The 23,453-nt window shown below is 41.5% G+C and overlaps 1 protein-coding gene and 1 long non-coding RNA gene across 3 annotated transcripts in view; one reads left to right on the forward strand and one right to left on the reverse strand.

The window, feature by feature from the left end:
• Nucleotides 1-23,453, reverse strand: part of doc2b (double C2-like domains, beta) — a gene marked incomplete at its 5' end in the record, with an annotated part of 137,570 nt that overhangs the window by 22,877 nt on the left and 91,240 nt on the right. Inside the window, 2 exons of the mRNA XM_079508659.1 lie at nucleotides 15,219-15,328; nucleotides 18,282-18,356. Coding sequence (XP_079364785.1) covers nucleotides 15,219-15,328; nucleotides 18,282-18,356 — 185 coding nt within the window. The remainder of the gene's footprint in view (nucleotides 1-15,218; nucleotides 15,329-18,281; nucleotides 18,357-23,453) is intronic.
• The window catches only part of LOC306928495, a 134,528-nt gene that overhangs the window by 12,264 nt on the left and 98,811 nt on the right, over nucleotides 1-23,453 (forward strand). The gene's annotated exons all lie outside the window — the stretch shown is intronic.

The following is a 23,453-nucleotide window of genomic DNA, read 5'->3' on the forward strand; positions in this document are numbered from 1 at the left end:
TTATAAGACACCACTATGAGGCCACTAAACGTGGCAAGGAAAGTGTAAAGATATGATGGTGAATGGTACAGTAGTAGCTATCCATGTCAAACCAGTTAAATGTATAAGCAAGCCAATAACACAAGCGTGCTTTTTCATGGTTAAGTGCCAATGCCGTACAAATCCGTCATACGCTCTGATGTCCAGGGTGCCTAATGACGAATTGTACGTCATGGACATTTTCAGAGGTTTGCCACTAGATGGTGCTCTTAGTTAACCTTTTTGTCACTGTTTAACCCCTCAGCCATTATGGAAAAAGGGTGACTGCCAAACAAGAGGGCGATCTGCTCCAGTTCTACAGCTCGTTTTCACTTTGGAGCTCTGCTAGAAACGGACGTCTCCCTGGTCGCCATAAAATAACTGTAACTAATATTAATATCAACGGTTGGGGACTCAATCGTAGTGGATATAAATATTCTGTGATAACTCATTGGCACTGAGAGAATTAAATTATTATTTAGTTTGGCATTGAATGGGTTCATTGCATGGCTGTGTTGCAGCTTTACGCCAGGGCTCCACCGGACGCGTTGCGTCTCCGTTGCGTGCGTCAAAAAACGCACCGGTTCAATTTGAATGCACGCGTTGCGTCTCCGTCAATGCAACGCAACGCGGGCAGTGGAGCCACCCTTCATTGATTAAAAAGGGAACATTCCCTGACGGTGACGAAGACGCGACACTGACGCGCCCGGTGGAGCCCTGGTGTTAGGCATGACGTGAAGCGGAGTGTCACCGTGCCAATTACGTGTACTGTTCACAGAGTTCAGTCCATGGTGTTTAACAAAAGAGCATCTGTATGTATGGTCCATGTATGTAAGCACCCTCAGCATTTGAATTACTTTACTCACATAATGGGTTCACAGGGTTACTGTGGTGTTAATTATTTTCCTGTCACAAGAATGAAAAGCTGATAGTCTTTTTACACTCTGAAAAGATATTTGCTTCAGGTATCATCACTGCATTAGGTATCGTCTGCAATCTGGAACTCATTTAAATTAATCAAATGTTATTTTAAGTCATCTGTATGTTATTACATTACAATATAACTAATACATCTGCAGTGGCTTGAGATTTCTCTGTTCCACTGAGAAATCTAGACCCTGGTGATGGGTAGGACATAAGCCCATTATCTCGCCTGGCCAAGCGAGGATTCCCTCTAGTATGAGCCGTAGATATGGTGAGTGGTGGAACAAGTACTCTGTTACAAGTACACGTCCGTAAATCTAAATTTACTTGAATAAAAGTACTGGTATAAAAATGTACTTAAAGTACCAAAAGTAGAATAAAATGTACATTATGCAGAATCTGCTAATAGAGGGTATGCGCATGCATAAAGTGAATGGCAAATCGAGTGGCAAAGTGACAGGAAAAGTGAGTTTAACATTGTTTAATGTCGTTTAATGCAATTAGATATTACTTTTCTGTTTGGATGTACGGGCTGTCAAGGCCAGAAAGTAGTTTTTAGCCACTCAGTAGGCATTCCTGCATAACTTCCTGGTTTGATGATGATGTCACACGCATACCCTCTAGCAGATCTACAAGCTCACAATGCATAGCATCATGCCGCATTGCGAGCTTGTAAATCTGCTATTTTCAAATGGCTGAAATGTATACAGGGCTGAAGTGGTTAATGTATGTTTTGTAATAATAATCCAAATCTACAGTAACTAGTACGTTTTCAAATAACTGTAAAAGTGCAAATGCAAGATGTAATGGAGTAGAAGTAAAAGTATTGGAAATTGGAAATACTCAAGTCAAATCTGGGATTGCAATACCTAATAATACAACATTTGAAACGCCAACGAGTCGTGCATTCTTCTACCATTTGAAACCCTAGTGCTCAAGTCTTCTGCATTTGGGCACCACCAGTTAGTAGTGGTGCCCATTCAAGTAGAGCAGTCTTCCGAGTACGCTGGTGAGCAACTTTCATTGAATAGTTAGGTGCTGGCAGTCCGTCCTCATATATTATAACTCTATGGGGAGGCCCGGGTTTGAATCCCAGGTGCTACAGTTGCAGTTGCCTCTATATTGTTGCATCGGAAGAAGACATGAAACGTACAGAATGCTGGTTTATTCAGACAGACGGGGAGGGGGTAGATGCATGTATTAATATCCTAATATGTCTTTTGATGAATGTTACACAAATATATTTCAATACATACATTTGTTGATTTATATTAAATATTTAAAATAAGATATAATTGTGTGTGAATCAGAAAAACATCTTTTATATGTGGAATTTCTTTAATATTTGATGCAACGATAGAGTTATAGACCATATATGTGTGCATCGAAAAATATTTTCTGTGGAGTTATTTATCAATACTGAAATGCATTTGTGAATCATTCATCCATTCATTATGGGACTGATCTGACTCTTTACTCTTTAGTAAGCAGAGCTGCATTCAAATTTGAAAAGAAAATAGATTTGTTGTTTAGGACTTGGAGGACCGTGCAGCGTGCTTGAGATCAGTTACTGTGCGAATTGTTCTGAAATTAATTTAGGTTATTATAATTAGTTTGTGAAACTAATTGCAGTGTTTTGTTTTGTTTTGTGGATCAGTTATGGTAGCTGTGGGGTGAATGTGTTTATGCAGCCTGACTTTGCATCAGAGGTGTGCTCCTTGAGTAAACATGACACATTAAAATGAGTCTAGATGCTAGGATATGCAATAGCATAATTTGAGAATAAGTTTGCCAAAATGTAGCCTAAATACTTTGGCTTTGTTGTGGTGTTATCCTATTTTATTATCATAACTCTCTTGGCTTATAATAATAATAATACATACGATTTATATAGCGCTTTTATGGGTACCCAAAGTCGCTTTACAGACATTTTAATACAGACATTTTTATTAGAAAAATTGTGTCAAACTAGTTAAAAAGGTTTAAAAGGTTAAAAACTAGAAATCAAAATAAAAAAAAGGACAAACATTTGGCTTCATGCCAAATGAAGAGTAAGAGGCTCAGATAGCAGCAGTGGTCTCCGCTGCTTTTGATAAAAAATAATATAATCGTGGCAAAAATGTACCTCCTACTAAAGCACCCCTAACTTAAAACGTCTTCCCACGGCCCTGCCCTCTCCCTCCATCGTTGCCTATGCCTAATAACGTTGAGTTTTGCTGCCGACAGGTATGTCCACATGTGCAATCTGGGCACACGGACAACTTTTCACCCAGTGTCAATTATTTAATGTAATCCTGGGCGCTACACTTCCTCTGCCAACCTGGGGGGGCAGCAGACTGACCTCATGCTTCCTTCTATGCATGAGGAGTCCAAGCTGCTTCTTTTCACCTGACAGGGGAGAGTTTCCCCGGCTGGACGTAGCGCGTGGTAGGAACACGTTATTCTGACCAGTTCCTTTCCCCTCCATCAGGCGCCCCGGCTGGCCAGGGGGAGGTCAACTTGAACTAGTTGATTTTGAGCCATACTATCGAATTAAACATTAAAATTAAAAACGGACATCCAATTACGGATGCATTTACATGCAACATTATATTCACCACCTATCCTATCACTATTCTATCCTACACTATATTAGGAGCCTGATGCATGGCAGACTAGCAAATTGTGGCTACTCCCCTTTTTATGGTGCAGCACTGAATTAGAAGAGGGTCTGTCTGAGCGAGGGCACATATACACGCAAAGAAGCGGCAACAAAGCGCCTAGAACAGGTGTCTCTTCCTGGTTTTTAAACAGCTGATGGATGGAAATGACGCTCACGTGCCATGGTTAAACATTAAAGTATAAACATGAAAGTATGTTTAACCACTTAAACCCCATATGGTTGAACGGAGTCCCACAGGGCTCTGTGTACTAGTGTATTTTCTGTTATTGTGGGGAAAGCTTTCACTGAACATAATAGCACAATGAGGTGAGGGAAATGACTGCAAAGCAGAAGGCCCACAACACTCCAGAAAGTCCAGATTAGATGAAGGTCTTTAAGGTGCACAGCACAATAATGTAATAGATGTGAGGAAATAGCCTACACACTTTTCACATGTTTTTTATTTACCTCATGGACAGAACCAACGGACATGTTTCGACCTGACTCCTCAGCGTTGTGACAAGACAAACAGGAAGTGAGGTATAAATAGTGTGTGATACAATCAAGTACAATTGAGTGCAGGTGCCATTTATTTTAATACGAGGGTACCAGGAAAGCTCAAATGCCATGTGAAATGGACTGGTAATGCAATTATAGATAACATTTACAAAATCACAGCCAACTCTAACTACCTAAATGCAGGCCACTATGGCCTAGGTGCCTTTATTTGCCGACAAGAGGGCCAAAGACTTGAGAGACACACTTCAGAGCAGACCTTTACAATCCCCTCAACACTTTCTGTCAACTCTAACCACTGATAATTTCCCCTGTCATAATTGTATACTGTACATTGCAATGGCATGAAGAGTGAGTCATTTTTACATGCATGTTCTGGTAAAAATATATATATTCTGTCAAAGGTAGGATTTAATGCAAAACAAAACATCTTTGGAAATGCCCCTGTGGGTTGTGTTATGTAGGAAAAACCCATTAGGGAAATCAGAACTCCATCCATCCAGAACAATGATGAGAAATCACCAGTGGCCAGGAATTTCAATGCTTTGGGTCATGATGTCTACACTCAGGTTTCAGAAGATAGAGGTGGTCAACCCCTTAGAACTCGCATGACTGAAGTAAAATGTGACAGAAGTAGCATGTGCTTAAATTCATATTTAGAAATTGTTTCAGATGTAAAAGAAAATCTGAGATGATGGAATGATGATGGATTATGATGGTCATGGAAGGGGAACCTTCTGAAAGCTTCATGGGCAAAGAAGAATATGCCAAAAGGCATATTATATTCCTTCAAATATCAAATCAAATATTTATTTGACCATTTGAGATACAGGGCCAGGGAATTACATCTTTTATGAGTCTTGTCTGTCACATCACATGCAAAAGCAGAGACGTTTCTGTGGCCACCAAGGTGTGGGAGGAATTTTCAATGAATTGTTAACTGTTAAGTTTAATTGAAGAATGTCTTAACGGTGATTAATCGATTAACGATTAATGATTAATTGTTAACATCCCTAGATGTCATAGATCATAAATTGGCCACATGACGCCTGAGAATAACTCAGTAGCCACGCGATTATTAGATAGCCTCGCAGTGGCCAGACGTGAATCTGCCGGGGACAAAATTTGCCCTTCACGCAGTGTGATATTAGTATGGCCAAGCCAGGCTAATTATTAGACCCTGTCTCACTGTAGTCTCTGCTTGGGGACAAAACATAATGCTGTCCTTGGAGATTGTGCAGCAATAAAAACTGTCCCTCCATTTCCACAATGGTTGTGCATGGCATTGTGCCCACTCTGTTGCTCTTCTCAAGGGGAACATTATGGGTGAATATATTTTGTCCTTGAGACTGGAAGTGACTATGGAGGGCTTGTCTGAGGACAACCTATAGAGAGAGAGAGATCCACTGGACAAAATCCAAGACACAAAAAAACGATTGTTCCTAGCATGTTGATCAAATTACAAATTATTATTACTAGTCCTTACACGTTGTGACTTATTGGCCCCCCATAAATATCTCTAATTGCCGTTCATTTTAACTTGTATAATGTGTTTTTTTAATGAATAAAAACAGCACTATAACATGAAACTATTCGTACAAATGCATGGTAGGGGAATATGTTCATGGCAAGGACCACAGCATTTACACTTATTAGCCCACAGACCCCCATTCAAAAAGTATGAAGGCCCCCAGTTTGACATGCACCACAGAAACTATGGACAGTATTTGTACAGTATTTACTACAGTATTGTAGTAAATGTATTTTGTGAGTCGCACAGATGAAGTTATAGGTGCATTTGTGACCAAAATGTGCACAATTCTGAGCTCTGGCTTGAGAAAACTCATGGCTTTTGCAACCTGTGATGTGAGCTTGTAGATCAGCTGTTTTCGCAGCTTTTCTACATTGCGGGGGCGCCGCAAATTTCCACATTTGAGGCGCCCCCTATGGCTGAAAATGTAATTGCTTTGGGCTCTCCGTTGATTAAACCACCCACAACATGTGAATGAAATTTGGGGTGGATTGTACATTCCGTTGGTGATTTGTGTAATTCTTTTTGTAAAACAGGCCCCCTCCCACTAACTTTGGACGCCGATTACAGCCGACCGATACGGACTATGAAAATTCTGGTTGTGGCGTTTTCATCGGATAGGTCCAGAGATCATGTGTTTTTGTGAGATTTGCACAAAAGCTGTATGTGGAAGAGCAAAAAGTGTTTTGCTCTTCCAAATTCCAAATCTATCCTGACGCAAATGGGCGTGGCCTATATGGGGAGATGAGTCATGACCCAAGGAATCCAGGGAAAGTTTGATTTTACGACCTAGGGTTCAAGAGTTATAAGGCAAAATGTAAAGTGGGCTGTTATAGCGCCACCATGAGGCCGACTGATGTAATTATTCATTACATTAATTTTAATAATTATTATGAACCTCCCCAAGTGTTGTGACTGTAGCTCTGGAGAGAAAAATACTATCATGTAAGATGATGGGTAATTTTAATGCACTAATAAATTAATTATTAATCAATAATTTGTCAAATTGAAAAAAGGGCTTCGTTAAGACCTCCATATTATTATGGTTAATGTCTGTGTGAAAAGTGGGAGTGATTGGTGCAGGCAGATGAGCTACGGCAGTGTTACAGACAGACAGACAGACAGACAGACAGACATTTGGTTAATTATAGTATGATGATGATTATTATCCTAAAGCATGCATGACTAGTTGATCATTTGGGAACCTTGACTTCTGCTGTGATGTCCTTTTGTGATCCCAAGCATTACCGTAGTCCAGAAGACAAAGTCAAGCAAACAAAGTCTCAATACACTAGTTGAATGTCTGTGATAGTATGGCCTGTAACCTTTTTACACCTTAGGGCCACTGAGTGCATGGTTGTGTGAATAAAAATCACACCTGTGTGAAGTGAGGGGTGCTCTAATCATTGTACATCAGGGGTGCCCACACATTTATGACGTGATATCTACTTTCAAAATGACCAGCTCAACAAGATCTACCCACTGAAAAAATAAGTGTAGTAGTGTACCATTGCTGAAAATAGTTTAAATATATAATGTACCTGGGGGGGCTTTGGAATGGGGAGAATAGGGAGAAATTATGACAGGCAGTTTCTGCTGTCAAAATATGTCCCCCCCCGTATTTAACTTAAACGCCCAATGCATTCTCAATGGCAATAGCACAAACTTTGGCATGCTACTAGTCCTACATACTTACACCTAGAAACCCCATTCAAACCTATTTACGTTCATCTTACGGTGGACATGTTTGCCTGAAAAGAAATCTTTGAAATGTTTCATAGTTTTAGAAATATAGTGCTTTCAAATTTGAGAAATTCACAATGGGGCTCAATGGCAGATATTGGCACGTCAAAAAAGCACTTTCACCCAGAAACTCCATTCACACTTTATATAATTCAGCTTACTATGGAGACACATGCTGGAACCTTTTACTTTGAAATGATTTGTAGTTTCTGAGTTATTTAACTTAAACGCCCAATGCATTCTCAATGGCAATAGCACAAACTTTGGCATGCTACTAGTCCTACATACTTACACCTATAGAAACCCCATTCAAACCTATTTAGGTTCATCTTACGGTGGACATGTTTGCCTGAAATGGAATCTTTGAAATGTTTCATAGTTTTAGAAATATATAGTGCTTTAAAATTTGAGAAATGTATAATGGGGCTCAATGGCAGCTCTATGGCACGTCAAAAAAATCACTTTCACCTAGAAACTCCATTCACACATTTTATAATTCAGCTTACTGTGGAGACACATGCTGGAACTTTTTACTTTGAAATGATTTGTAGTTTCCCAGTTATTTAACTTAAACGCCCAATGCATTCTCAATGGCAATAGCACAAACTTTGGCATGCTACTAGTCCTACATACTTACACCTAGAAACCCCATTCAAACCTATTTAGGTTCATCTTACGGTGGACATGTTTGCCTGAAAAGGAATCTTTGAAATGTTTCATAGTTTTAGAAATATAGGCCCTCATTTATCAATTGAGTGTAAAATCTGCCCCAAATTCGAGTGTAGGTTTCGTAGTACACCCACGTCGGGTCGGCATTTACAAAGTGATCGCAGACAGCTGATCCTTCCTAATTTCATTCCTAGCAGTAATAAATGTGACGGCTGAAATCAATCTGGCACGCCCTATAAAATCAAGCCTCGCCCTCGTTTTTGCGACATGAACAACTGCAATACGACCTGGAAACCATGGTTGCAGGAACAAAAAGTTTCCCTCGCTTGCCTAAGTTGCCTTGCTGCCCCCTCTCATATACACAGAGAGACGCACGCACACGCAACTTGTTGTATCTTAAATAAATAAACCTGCATGAATTAAATAAAGCTGTAGGGCTACCCTGTCTGTTTCTCCTCTCGCTTCGCTTCCCTTGCTGCCCGCCTCACCCCCCCCCCCCCCCCCCCCGCACGCACGCACATATCGCAATTTGCAAGCAACTGTCACTGTGTGTTGTTAGTTGTATATTAAATTATTAAAGTCTTTTTAATTTAATATACAACAAGATATATTAGTGAACGAAAACCTGAACCTGTGAACCATGAATTAAATAACAAATAGGCACACACACGATGCTGTTTTGCATAGGTGCTCCTCCTGTCCTGTCTGTCTGTCTCTCTATCACTGTGGTCCGCCCGTGACACCGTGACCAACTGACCATGCACCGCACGTTCGAGAGTCTATTTAGATTGCCTCGCAGTCGCTAGTCGCTGCAGTGGGGGGGCTGTCAACTGTCAATATATGAATGTGCAGCCAAAACCGTATAGCCTCATGTGGCTGGCACTGGTGGTGGTGGTGGGCTGGCTGGGTAGTCTACCTATCTCCGATGCGGTTCCCACTTGCGCTGGCACAGTACATTTGGCATTCGAGCGACGCGTCTGGTTTATTAAATGAGGAGGAGATTGCACATACCGTAACTCCAGAAAGACATCGGCCTGCTGTAGATTAGGCTACAGTAGGCTACCCACGTTGGGACTCTCCGCAGCTGCACCACTGCACTATAGTACTCTCCAACGTCCCGTCATGGAAATATTTCAGCACAAATATGTCAGCCCAAATCCTCGCATGTATGAGCTCATGCAAAACACTGTTTAAATGGCTTAGCATACTTTGCAACATTGTTTTTAATTGCGCGATTTTAATTGCTTGCTTGTAAAGTTGGAAATCTCCTAATTTCATATGACACAAAGACACATCGTTGATGTATTCTTTTACTTTTTTTTTTACATTTAGCCCATACCTATACAGTTTTATATAAACATTTTAGGAGTGAATAGCCTACATATGTTTAGATGCCTGTGACAGCCTCTCAGCTGGTCAAACAATGCTGCTCCGCTGTTCTACGACAGAAAAACAGGTGAGGACAAAGCGTACGACAGCTCCCGACCAGACGTGATTTCTATCTTGGCACACGATCAATTTCAAACTTTGGCGCAAATCGTAAATGCCGAACATTGCGGTAATTTCGGCGTACACCCATATTTTGGCGTACGCACGGTTGATAAATGAGGGCCATAGTGCTTTCAAATTTGATAAATTTATAATGGGGCTCAATGGCAGCTCTATGGCACGTCAAAAAATCACTTTCACCTAGAAACTCCATTCACACATTTTATAATTCAGCTTACTGTGAAGACAAATGCTGGAACTTTTTACTTTGAAATGATTTGTAGTTTCTGAGTTATTTAACTTAAATGCCCAATGCATTCTCAATGGCAATAGCACAAACTTTGGCATGCTACTAGTCCTACATCAGGGGTGCCCACACATTTATGACGTGAGATCTACTTTCAAAATGACCAGCTCAACAAGATCTACCCACTGAAAAAATAAGTGTACCATTGCTGAAAATAGTTTAAATATATAATGTACCTGGGGGGGCTTTGGAATAGGGAAATTATGACAGGCAGTTTCTGCTGTCAAAATATGTCCCCCCCCCCCCCCCGTATTTAACTTAAACGCCCAATGCATTCTCAATGGCAATTACACAAACTTTGGCATGCTACTTGTCCTACATACTTACACCTAGAAACCCCATTCAAACCTATTTAGGTTCATCTTACGGTGGACATGTTTGCCTGAAAAGAAATCTTTGAAATGTTTCATAGTTTTAGAAATATATACTTTGACACCAACTCTGGGGGAGCCCGGGTTCGAACTGGCAACCTTGCAGTTACCATCCAGCCACTCTACCCCCTGACCCACCGCCCTGTTTTGGTTTGGTTTTACTATAGTTTATGACAGAATGGAAGGGAAAGCTAAATTCATTGACAAAGTACATTTGGAATTTGTCACCCATCCTACACACCCTATCATCATCAAGAATGGTGGTCCCTTATTGGCCAAGGGTGGCCACCGACATACCTAGCCGATTTGCTCAGACACATATGATGTATATTCTCCATTCATTGTCAATGGCATTTAATGTTTGTGTTCAGACAGAATCTACACTATACTGTAGCTGTTTATAGCGCCCCTCAAAAAAATCAGAGGTCTTTTTACGCCCCCTTAACAGCAGCTAATCAAGCAACCACATGCGGGTGGTTTCAGCTTTTGCCAGCAAGCTGATGCAGTCTGTGGGTGCCCTTATGGAGAGTCTGGGGCTCTGTGGGTGCCCTTATGGAGAGTCTGGGGCTCTGTGGGTGCCCTTATGGAGAGTCTGGGGCTCTGTGGGTGCCCTCTGCTTATGGAGAGTCTGGGGCTCTGTGGGTGCCCTCTGCTTATGGAGAGTCTGGGGCTCTGTGGGTGCCCTTATGGAGAGTCTGGGGCTCTGTGGGTGCCCTCTGCTTATGGAGAGTCTGGGGCTCTGTGGGTGCCCTTATGGAGAGTCTGGGGCTCTGTGGGTGCCCTCTGCTTATGGAGAGTCTGGGGCTCTGTGGGTGCCCTCTGCTTATGTAGAGTCTGGGGCTCTGTGGGTGCCCTCTGCTTATGGAGAGTCTGGGGCTCTGTGGGTGCCCTTATGGAGAGTCTGGGGCTCTGTGGGTGCCCTCTGCTTATGGAGAGTCTGGGGCTCTGTGGGTGCCCTCTGCTTATGGGGAGTCTGGGGCTCTGTGGGTGCCCTTATGGAGAGCCTGGGGCTCTGTGGGTGCCCTTTATGGAGAGCCTGGGGCTCTGTGGGTGCCCTCTGCTTATGGAGAGTCTGGGGCTCTGTGGGTGCCCTTATGGAATATAGATAGTCTGGGGCTCTGTGGGTGCCCTCTGCTTATGTATAGTCTGGGGCTCTGTGGGTGCCCTCTGCTTATGGATAGTCTGGGGCTCTGTGGGTGCCCTCTGCTTATGGATAGTCTGGGGCTCTGTGGGTGCCCTCTGCTTATGGATAGTCTGGGGCTCTGTGGGTGCCCTCTGCTTATGGATAGTCTGGGGCTCTGTGGGTGCCCTCTGCTTATGGATAGTCTGGGGCTCTGTGGGTGCCCTCTTCTTATGGATAGTCTGGGGCTCTTGTCTGCGATGGAACTCATGCTGGCTATCATTTGGCCCATAATACAAATTGTACAGTGGCTCGTTAAAGTAAGTCGGCTGAAATGCTTTTCAGCTATCCAGCTGGGGGACGTTTACCAAATATATGCATTCTCAGCTATCCAGCTGGGGGAAATTGTCCAGTAGTCCAGATATTCACTGCCATAGCAATGAGCACAGCCGTAATGGCTCTTACACTATTTTTCAGCTGCACACGAGGTATTATTATTAATATAGCAATAAATAAAACCTTACACTTTGATATGAAAGGCCTATTAAAATATCAAAAGTAGTACATACCATATGAGTCAATAGAAAAATTCATTTTCAGAAAAAGGACTGATCAAAAGGTAATTCCAGACCATGTTTATTTAACTATGCATTTTGTCTGTTACATTCTCTGTTCGAAGTCCCACGACCCATAGTCTGCTCTTTCAATAGGCCAGATGTTCGGATACCCTCAGATTAGCCAAAAATGCAAATAAACAGCTTCAATTTGGGAAGATTGAAAAACCTGCTTCATTGGCCCCTGCCTATGCCAATGTGCAATTTCAGATTAGTTTATGCTTTATAGAGAATGCAATAAAAATAAAAAACTTCACTTTGTTTTAATCAACTGTAAAAATCTTTGATGCTCTCTCCACACACACACACACACACACACACACACACACACACACACACACACACACACACACACAGCAGCAGCTTTGCCAGTGCAGCAGAGGCAGGCGAGAGAGAGAGAGAGAGAGAGAGAGCACCTGCCACACACAGCTAGATAATAGATGTACGTGAAAACCTCAAATCATGCAGTTTGACTCCCCGGTGTAAGGTCTACCAACACATTATTAGGGTTGTTTGGTTGGTCTGTCATCAAATCTCCTTTCTTTCAGCTTGCATTTTTTGGGAACAGAAAAAGATGATAAGGGAATCTTACGCAAGATCTGGTGAATAGGAGTTGTGTGGTATCATAGGAATGTTTTGATACATTCATGAAAAGACACTGTGTGAAGGAAGTTAAAGATGGTGTGCCACAATTATAATATCTATAATATAATATCTATAAATATATCTATCTATATATCTATTAGTACAGTATTTCATTTCACTTTGTGGTTTCTATCTATTTTCATTTTAATATTGCCTGTAAGTTTGTATGTGTCCAAATTTTGAAATGTTTTCCAGCCTGGAAATCTGTGCACTTTTCTACTTTGATATGAAATCATATTGCATAGTTTATGATTCCTCTGCTGAAATAGAGAGAGACAGACAGCAGTACAGTACGCAGGTCAATGCTAGTGTGCAATTTACATAAGCGTCAGTAAAATCAATATAATTCCCTCTCCCAGGGTTGACTCAGGGCCTGTACAGACGAGGACGTATTCGGTGTTTCTGGGGCAAGTAATTAGCCGATCTACCCTTTTTGTCACACGGAGACGGCGTTTTGGGGGACTTTAACGGCTAATTTTGAAACTACCTTCCAGAGTGGGAAAGTTTGGAGACGCGACTTTCACGTCTCCGTGTGTACAGCGAATGCCGCCTAATTTGCTGAAACGGTGATGTCATAGTCCCCTCGCCCCTCCAAACTAACCAGTGTTAATGGTTTATTTCACCATAACCACTTACATATAAGTATCACAGCTATTTTATATTTGCACATAATGTCTATAAATCTTTAGTAGGCAATGGCATACACTTTAGCTGGTCAGTCAGTGTGTGCAGACTCAGAGAGAGAAGCAGCACTGCTCTGCTCATTAAATTGATATGACGCATATGCGCATCTGATCAAGATAATTAGTTATTTGGCAACACCTGTGTGAAATACCAACGCTTTCATATAGCCTTTAGAATAAGCTTTTTCTTTTTTTTTGTGGCCATCTGCAGGCCAGCCATGTGTACTGCATCTTTATCTTGAAAACGAAGCAGTTTACCGGTCTCGAGTGGACGTCGTACATAATTAACATAACCGCAATGTAGACTCAGTAAGTTTTATATCGTTCACAAAACTTAGGCGGGGAACAGCCCGCGACGTCCTCGTGAAGGCAGCCCCTCAGTGTATAGTCTCTAGACCAGTGTTTCCCATGCGTTTTGCCTTTGATCCCCCCTTCTTACAAAAGCTGAAACCCTGCACGCACGCACGCACGCACGCACGCACGCACGCATGCACGCACGCACGCACGCACGAACGCACGCACGCACGCACGCACGCACGCACATTAGATTTGGCAATCTAATGACATGCCCAAAATAGGAATGACGTCCTGTGGATGAAAGCATGTTATGATTTGGTGCAACACGTGTCAAATTTAGACTACTTCCAAACAGATACGGCTTCGAGCCTCTCCCCTCAAGGGGGGCCCGGACCTCTGGTTGTGTGTAGACCATTGTGAAACAGTAGTCTACTCTACATTCCAGAGTGAACGGAGGCTGCGGAGCATCCTAGTGTCATTATTTAGTGCAGTCAGTCATGCAGTGTGTTTATTTTACACTGCACATTATGTGCACTTCAGACATTGTTTGCCTGTTGCTAATGCATCCTCCGTCAGTTTCAAGCTTTCCAGCTTACTGTGACATGCCTAGAACTCTTGGGGGAATGACGAGATTGTTTTGATGCAGCGTAGACTAGTCCCATTCAGAAGAACTACTGTATGACAAGTAATTATGTTGACATTATACTTTATTTCTTGTACGATGAAAATAATACAACATGGATGATCTACAAGCTCACAGCAATGTATTGTGTTTTTCCCCCTACACCAGGGTTTAATGTTTGTTACTCTACCTGCATTTGCATATATACACTTTTTCTAATAAAACAAATCAGTGAAACAAAATAAATAAAATGGCCGGCTAATAACCCCACTAATAAAACTATCAGCTATGATAATGAGAGGACATGCATTGCTGGTCCCTCCAGTCTCCCAACAGGTTGTATGGACACAACAAACTAATATCCATTGACTGCAGAAAGCCCACCATATGTTACTAGAATACATTGCCAACAAACTAATGACACATAATTGCATTGCCTGATTTCATCACCAGAGATAAGGCCTTGTTCGAAACGAGAAGCACATTCTAGGTCTATTGTCATGACTGAGCCACTGGGTTGACATGACCAGAAAAGACAATGAAGCATTTATTTCAGAATGAGGAGTGGTTGTTTTCCATGTAGCTGTCTGACTCTCAGATGTTGTCAAGGAAACAGATGTATCTCACCAGCAACCATCCAAACAATATACTAATTCAGTTTGAGATTAGATGACACAGGGCTTCCCATCTGCTATCTGATCAATGGGGCATCACAGAGTCACATTTGGCTTTGCCCTTCACTACACATATTGTGAATTACATTTGGTAAACGGAAACGGCCCAGGTTTTTGAATAAAACCCTTTTGTCATACACTAATTTTATGATATCAGTTAATTTTGCCAGACTATGGACCGTCACCTACTGGATGAATGGGGTTTGGTGCCATTTTCGTTTAAATCCTTCCTTCCGTTCCTCCCTGGGCCCTAAGCATAATATATTCACTGTATTGCTTATAAATAGTGGTAAAGGCTGTAACCAAATATGTTGATGATAAGTGGAGTTAAAATGCATAATGGGCGTCACTGTACCTGAGTGTTTTGCGGACCATATCCTCATCAGTGATCCCATAGTAGGTCAGGGTCTCACTCCAGACGGGGTTGAGAGTGTTACGCAGGGTCTTGGTTCTGAGCTTGTTGGCCTAGGAGACATATTGTAAAGTGAAATGTTAAAAACGGTTGCCTGTTAAATCGACCAGGATTCTCTGCATGTATTCAATGTGTTGTTCATCATGATCTTCAATTTACGTATCAGCGAGACAAAAATAAACTCTAGCTTGGTTAGATGATTTGCAGGAAATGCCTCCATAAATATTCAAGCCTAATGCCAGAGCTGCTGGTGTAGAATATTGTATTTGCATGATCACTGTATCAATTATAATTCAGCAATGATGATGATGATGAAAAATAGTGTGTAGCTGTCTGGGGAGAGTATTTTCAAGGTAGGTATATCCTTGGGGCACACTTATTAAACGGTGCAAGATGATAATTACATTGTGCTGTTGTATGTGGTGAAGAAGATCTGATTCTGTTGAATTTAATCAATTAGCTGGTGTGATGATTTGCTAGACTGATGGACGTGTTCCAGATAACAAGGCTCTCTCAGATTGTTTATCTCTCAATCAGTATTTCACTCTCATAGGAACGGTACTGCGTGTGCATGCAAATTCAGACATGCACACACAATAAGCATATACCGTACAAGGAGTCAAGGACACAGACCTGATTAAAAAGCAGATGAAAAATGCAAACCATTTAATGGTCCGCTTTTATCCAAAGTGCGTTACATTCACTCATTCACACGTGCATGATGGAGGCAACCAGGCGTGTCATTCAGGGGTTCATAGTCTTGCTCAAGGGCACCTCGACATGGAGCCGGGGATCTAACCGAGAACCTTGAGACCGCCGCTCCTGAGCTAGTGCTCGGCATGTTACACACACCATTACTGTGTAACATCACTGCTAGAGATCATGAAAGGGAAGTAATCGCAAGGACATGGCATATCATAAAATATTATGGGGTATATAATATAGGTTACAGATGGATGGAGCCTGCATACCATATTAGGTACAAAAAATACATATTTATTATTCGTCTGACATTTCGATCCTGTGGATCTTCATCTGTGCTCCATCCATCTGTAACCAGAAGTCTCTTTAGGCCAGCAGTCCAGCACCCACCTGTCGATGTGCGTATTCTACGCCCTCTCTCCCGTATAATATTATCCCACAACATTTATTGAGTAATTTGTAAGTACATGAAGTCCATACAATTATGTTCATGCCGACCCCAGAACACACATGTGGCAAAAAGATTTCAAGGAGAGGAGAGAAACTGTTGGCGGACACGCCGGACACCTTGCTTATTTCATTGGCATTTCTTGGCAGCTGCTAAGTGGATTGCTGGCAGCAGGGAAAGAAGCAGACTGAGGGAGCAGATCAATTATATTGTCAATTGATAGCACTTTGAGGCCAGGAGATGGCAAGTAAACACTGTCATACAAACTGTCTTGATCAGTTAACAACCTTGAAATTGCATAATGGGAAAGTTAAACATGACTTTATGTTGGTAGTGAAATATGTATCCTGGTACACAACGGACAGAATGAATAAACTTTTCAAGAACATCATTATTGCACAAATATCGATGGGGAATCCAAGCTAATAGAAACTGCAGGCTTTCTATTCCTGAAAAGTTGCAATGTGATAATGGAAGCCATATTAAAAAAATATTTTTTTAAATCTTGTTTAAAACAGAATCTGCCTATCAATGATGTCACTGGTGTACGGGTTTCTGAACTGCCCACAGCCCTCCTATGAGAGTATAACAAAATTGTGGTATTTTTTCATGAACATTAGGGACCACACACACACATGTGGTCCTTTAAGTATATCATATTTTCAAAAGAAATAACATTTTAAGGCTTTTTGTTGTAAGTAAATTGTTAGGTTTTGCTTCCTCAACTTTGCAGCAGGAATAATAAACAGCAACAAAGAATAATATAGATTAGCAGCATTAATATACAATAGCAAGAAATAATGGCAATAAGAAAATAAGAACGGCAGCGACAGTATATAACCGTGTAGGGTCACAACACAAAGTGTGTCCTTTGGTCAGTCCATTAGTCATAGTCACTTCTAAATGTTATCCATGTGTGTCCAACAAAACGTATTATTTCAGCGTATTACACATACTGCTATTACACTATACATTCTATTCTATTCTATTTGGCACATCGGCAGACTTCGAAGCAAGTCTGCCGCAATGGTCCAGTGCCAGACATATTAAAGGCATTTATTATTTTCTCTCGAGAAATCTTGGCAGTCTGTTTGAGTGGCCTTAGAGTCATTGTTGACAACTCCCACACAAGGACATCAGTTCTCACTTCTCTCGAGAGAAGTGAGTCTTTTATTCCATGTTGCACTTCAATGCACTGCTCTTAAAGGTAATATAAAGTGGGCATTATTTGACTGGCCATGTCTTAATCCATCTACAACACACTGATATATTCAGCCTAACCAACTCATCTCCCCATGCACTGTGCCACTTCTCCAGTACCAAACATTCCAAAAGTGTATTCAGGTTCAGCCGTTTCCCCAAAATAGGGCCAAATATCAATGTATTGTATGAAAGGCACATACATACAAACACGCACGCAATGCATGCACGCATGCATGCACGCATGCATGCACGCACATATATAACATCAGCTACACTAGTCCATCTTCTCTGTGTCATTGCAGGATAGTGGTTTTGGTTTGACAGTTAGTGGAGCTCGGAAAACAACAGCCTGTGCAGCCGTACGTGTCGTGTATATGTGCCAGAATACACTGCCAAAGCAATAAAACGAGAGGGGAAGAGGGGAAGGCGACTGTCCCGGTCGAATGGGAGACCTCTGCGGAGGAAACGCATCTGAGCGATTCTAGGTCGAACAATGACATGAAACTGGGGATTCCACTATTCATTATTTAGGCCAGGGAAAGGTCTGCCTGAGAGATACAGAGAAGGTGGATGTACAGAAACATAATGAATGGATTATTCTTTTTTCAGATTTGTATCACGTAGGACTAATGGATATACTGTACTGCACATACCTTGCTGGCCCCGGGCAGAAGGTGCAACTTGACATATGGATCTGAGAGCCCATTGTGATCCATCGGCTTGAGCCCCTGTAGAAGACGAGCATAAAAACAGAATGATTAAGTCACGTCACTGCAGTGTTGATTTCGTTGATGACTAAGACTAAAACTAAATATATTGACAATTTCGTCAACAAATAAAAAATAGACTAAAATGTTAGGGAGGGGCTAGTGGAGACATTTTATGTTTGGGTGTACTCTGGTGTTGTGCTCTGAAAATAGCAGATCTACAAGCTTGCAGACCGGCTATTCCCATTACGACGCCATCAAGGCCTGCCAAAATACATTTTAGTCGGCTTTTGCCGGCTGCCGGGCGCGGCTGCACTAATAACTTTGGGGCAGGCCCGTCTAGAGTTGAATGGACAGGTATCAGTCAAAAGGGAGACATCGAAGAGGAAGGATGGATGGGGAAGGATCAACATATGGAATGTCAGAACAGGTTCTGACATATATCCATATATGGATATCTAAGGGTTTGAGGTTTGAGGTCAGATGTAGAGTTGCTGGCCAATATTGATGACATTAGGGATCTCCATATATGGGCTTAACTGCAACAGCAGGTCGCATTTACAATGACAATCAGGGTCTCCACATCTACATCTCTGATGTCACGAGACCTGGGCAGTGGGCACCATACTGTATATGGTGCCCGACACACACTGGTGCCCGACACATTGACGGGAAATCCACGATTCCATAGTTAACTGCGACCTTTGGTCGCAATAATGTCATAGACTGGTCACGTGAAGTCCAAGAGCCACATGGGAGCCACACTGTTATCATACCCTGTCTTGTTCCATTTTCAAATAAAATCTTTCCTACATTCCAGAAAGCCATTGATCTTTATTCATTTCAGTATGAAAATGATCTCACAGAGGCGTGTAACCTGCTTCAGATAGGTAACACAGTGAACCTTACTTCACCTTTTATTTATTTGGGGCAATGTTACGTAATTGTTGTGTCTACTGTCTAAGCATAGATCGATCTGAGAATTGTAGCTGAAAATAGTCCAATAGTCCAAGTATATGACGACTTAATGGAAAACTTGCAGAACAAGACTCGCTGGCTGCATAAACTATTAAGGAAGACTCTTTAGACGGAGACTAAGAAGTGCTTTGTACTCAACGTGAAGGGTGCATAAAATTAGCAAATGTTTCGGGCCTGGGACCTTCGTCGGTACTATACTTAATGTCAAAGTAAATGTGTGTGCTTACGGTGGGTTTATCACCAGTTTGAATACAAAATGCTTAATCAGGTAATTATTCCAAAACATAAATAATTGTATAACTAAATTGTTGGCAGTAATATAAATGATACATTCAGTTTATAGTCTAAACATAGTCTGCGATTTTACATGGTTACATTTGAGATTATCTAGTTATGCTCAAGTTCAGAAATGAAAATGGTCCCTTGATCTTTTCCTTTCATGCCACCTCTAACATTCATGATGTAGTGGTTCTATTGAAACAAATCCAACAATGACACCGTCAAAACATCTGGAAGAAATGGTAGCTAAGATGTTACAGAAAAAGTAAAAAGGCCTTGTGACCTGGAAGTCCCATTTAAATTCCAGGATTGGCTGAGGACATCACAGCGGGGAATGTCAGTGAGAATTGTCGTACTCTCTCTCAGCTGCTACCATCATGCTGCCCTTGAGTTGGACATCAAACACATGAACCCTAGCATCTCTTTTCTGGGCATGTCAAAAAGCAAACAAATTATAATGAAAATAACTTTATTTAAGTTCAAATACAATCTGCAATCTGTTGCAGATGGATTCTTGCCAAAAATATGGACGCCAGGTTGAAAGTTGTAGAAAATCGAAAGAGTCAAATAATGGCTGCTATCCTGTATCAGTCTGGCAGGATCTGAATCAAGAATCATCTTTAGTTGGCACTAGATTAAATGGATCTTACTCTGTAGAAGACACCCGCATGGTTCCCTAATGAGAGGGATGAAAGTTACTTTTCCAATAACAGTCAAATTAAGGCTAAATGGTTTTTCAAAACGGTAAGCGAAGCGCTTCAAACACATCTAAAAAACATTGTTTTAGCTTGACGTGTTTTAATGTGATAACCAGACACAATCCCAGATTACTGGATACTTTGTACATCAATCTTTCATGAGCTTTTCTGTGACAGCATCTGTCATTAGATAAGCCTATATCTGATTCACTATTTAATTACTGGCAGTAAACTGCAGGCTGTCTTTAACAGGCAGTTGGAGGCAGAGTTACCCAATGAATGGATAAACCACAGCAGTTTGATTTCAGTTAAAGGGGAAGAGTCACAAAGACAATCTTTCAATAGCGTAAATTAGGTTACTGCTTCATGTCTGAGCTTTGAAAAAATAAAATAAGAAATAAAATAAATAAATGCGGTTTGTAAAAATCAAAACCTTGGCCCTGAAAGAAATAATTCAAGAAAAGATTTTGATCCTTGTTCCAGCAATTGTCTGTGTAGGATAGGATGAGATAGATCGTATTAATCCTGAGGGAAATTCACTGGTCTAGCAGCACTGCAGTGAGGATGAAACAAAGATCCAGGTAATATAAGTGTAGAGAACAAGTACAGATAAGTAGTAACCCTAGTAGCAAAAAGGGTAAGGTGAGGACGCATGCCTGAGCATACCTTTTGTGTAATGAGCTAATCTTACAAACTACTAGACCGATCATCAGCGCCCAATTACTCCTGCGCTACACCTGTTTCGAATGCCATCAAAACATAGAAACATAAAAGAGCATTGAATGCTCTCCGTAGCCAATCTACTGACCTACCGGTACCAAGATCTCAGTAGGCTGCATTCTGTGCAGTTAATCACAGCTACCAGGGATGACATGCGTTGTCAACTGACTACGTGGCCGGTTAAGACTGATATGAGGTTAGGGGACTTAAGTGGCCTGTTAAGACTGATATGATTAAATAGCAGATCTACAAGCTCACAACGCGTCGCACTGCTCTCCCATTTCCCACCGAAGAGCTCACGTGAACCATTCCTAAATGGCAGCCATTCAGTGAAAAATTTCGAACATCCGACAAAAAATAACATCTAGATTCGCTATTTTCGGTGAAGAGATAGGGCATAGCAAAAATTGTTTGTTGTCATGATTTGTCACGACAAGAGTTGGCTTTGTACGAGGCTTAAAAGGTATTAAAATAAATACTATTTGAAAAGTCTGAGGAAAATGAACAGAGAATCATTTCCTAGGCCCTGGTAGGGGGCGGGACTGCAACGCTCTATAGAGTGGGAGTATAGTCCCCTGGGGGTCAACTAAGTACACAATGATTGAAGTGATGTTTGGGGGCTATTACTGAAGAGCAGGGAAAATCCTGGGTGGCTAAATCTATATTTGTATAGCGTGCATGTACTGTAGACTACTTGTTTGATGCCTAGACTTCACTGAATGTTGTATAGTGGTTTGAGCAGCACCGACTGCTTGCAGAGAAAATAAGACACTTAAGATTGTTGTGTTGTTGTTTGTCTGCATGTTTGATGTGTTGCCTAGACAATTTGATAGGCCTAGTGTATTGGCCTGAGAGGGGAGAATCCATACAAGCAAACAAGGCCGTTCAGCACCATGGACAGCAACACTGGCAGAAAACAAAATGAATCACAAGGCTATCCATTTGAATAAGATATGTAGACATTGACTGTTTAATTACAGTAGATTGGTAATAAATACATCATGTGGGTTAATCACCCCTCAAGCCCCCCCCCCCCCCTCCCCCCCTTTCTCTCTACCAGAAACCCTTCAATGATCTCGCTAAAGAAGTGGGATGTGCAGTGAAAACCTGACACTTCCATTTCAAATTGTAACCTTTGATTGACTGATGATAAAAAGGTAACTGACACAATGAATTGACAGACTTTGCCGATTACAGATACTTTTGAACTACATACAGTAAATCTGTTTCGTTCAGCTCTACTATCGGAAGAAGTTGCAGCTCCTGATTCTACCCACATAATCGTCATCATTCAGATGAAGATACTATAGTTGGGTAATATCTGATACTTCCGTGACCGCGGAGAGCAAAGGTCCATTTCTCAGTGGATTTATCATCTATTAAGGTTAAAAAATAAATTGAGCCCCCATGCCACTTGCAAAAATGCGGGTAAAATGTGTGAGAGCCCCAAATCCATATGACCACCATTAACAACCTGTTTAATACAGCACAATAAGGCAAAAATGTCAAAATTTCATTATGCTTTAAGCCAGGGGTTCTCAACCTGTGGTTCGCAACCCCTCGGGGGGTCGCCAAATTATTTTGGGGGGTCCCCAAATTATTTAAAAATCTTTTGCAACTGAATGGAAAATGGAAATGATAGTATTATAGTACACATAATACATGCATACACCTTCCCTAATGATTATCTGGTTTCAGTATTTATTTATGGCGTATTGTCTCTATTATTAAGGTTATTGTAGCAGTCAATTTATATTGGGGGTCGGGAGGCCTGATTTAAACAGCATGTGGCGTGTCAAACTAGGGGTTTTCATGATTCTGAATCCATTCCAAGCATTAGTTTTTCACAAAAAAAAAACTCCTTGGGCTAAAAAGGTTAAAAAAACCAATTGAGACGGCTATGGAGCCATCTCAATTTGTTTTTTTAACCTTCATAGATGATAAATCCACTGAGAAACGGACCTTTGCTCTCCACGGTCACGGAAGTATCAGATATTCCCCAACTACTAAGTTAATCAGCACTGAAAGCAACATAATTACAGTACAACTAGATCTATCTTGTAGATCCCTCTTTCTCCTGGAAACCAGGTCCAACACGTGACCCTGCCTCCTACCGCCTAACAAAGGCTTTAAATGGCCAAAGACATTTAGAACATTTTGGACCACACGACCCCCGCTCGCTGAGATGGCGTCAAAAGATAGATGATTGATGTCCATTGATTATCTGCATCTCCCTTATCTGTTGCTGATTATTGCGGCCGACACTTGAGCTGTAAGCAGTGTTACTTTATTAGAGGGTTGAAATGGAAGGCACAGACAGCTGTGTCATGCCACTGATTGCACAAGCATCGTGTGAATACCCGGTTGATCATAATTACCGGGGGAGGAGAGATAATGATCATCCTGAGCGACAGATGGGTATCATGCGTCCGTGTACCCATAT

This window comes from Electrona antarctica (genome assembly GCF_951216825.1).
Source record: "Electrona antarctica genome assembly, chromosome: 8".
Classification (NCBI taxonomy): domain Eukaryota; kingdom Metazoa; phylum Chordata; class Actinopteri; order Myctophiformes; family Myctophidae; genus Electrona; species Electrona antarctica.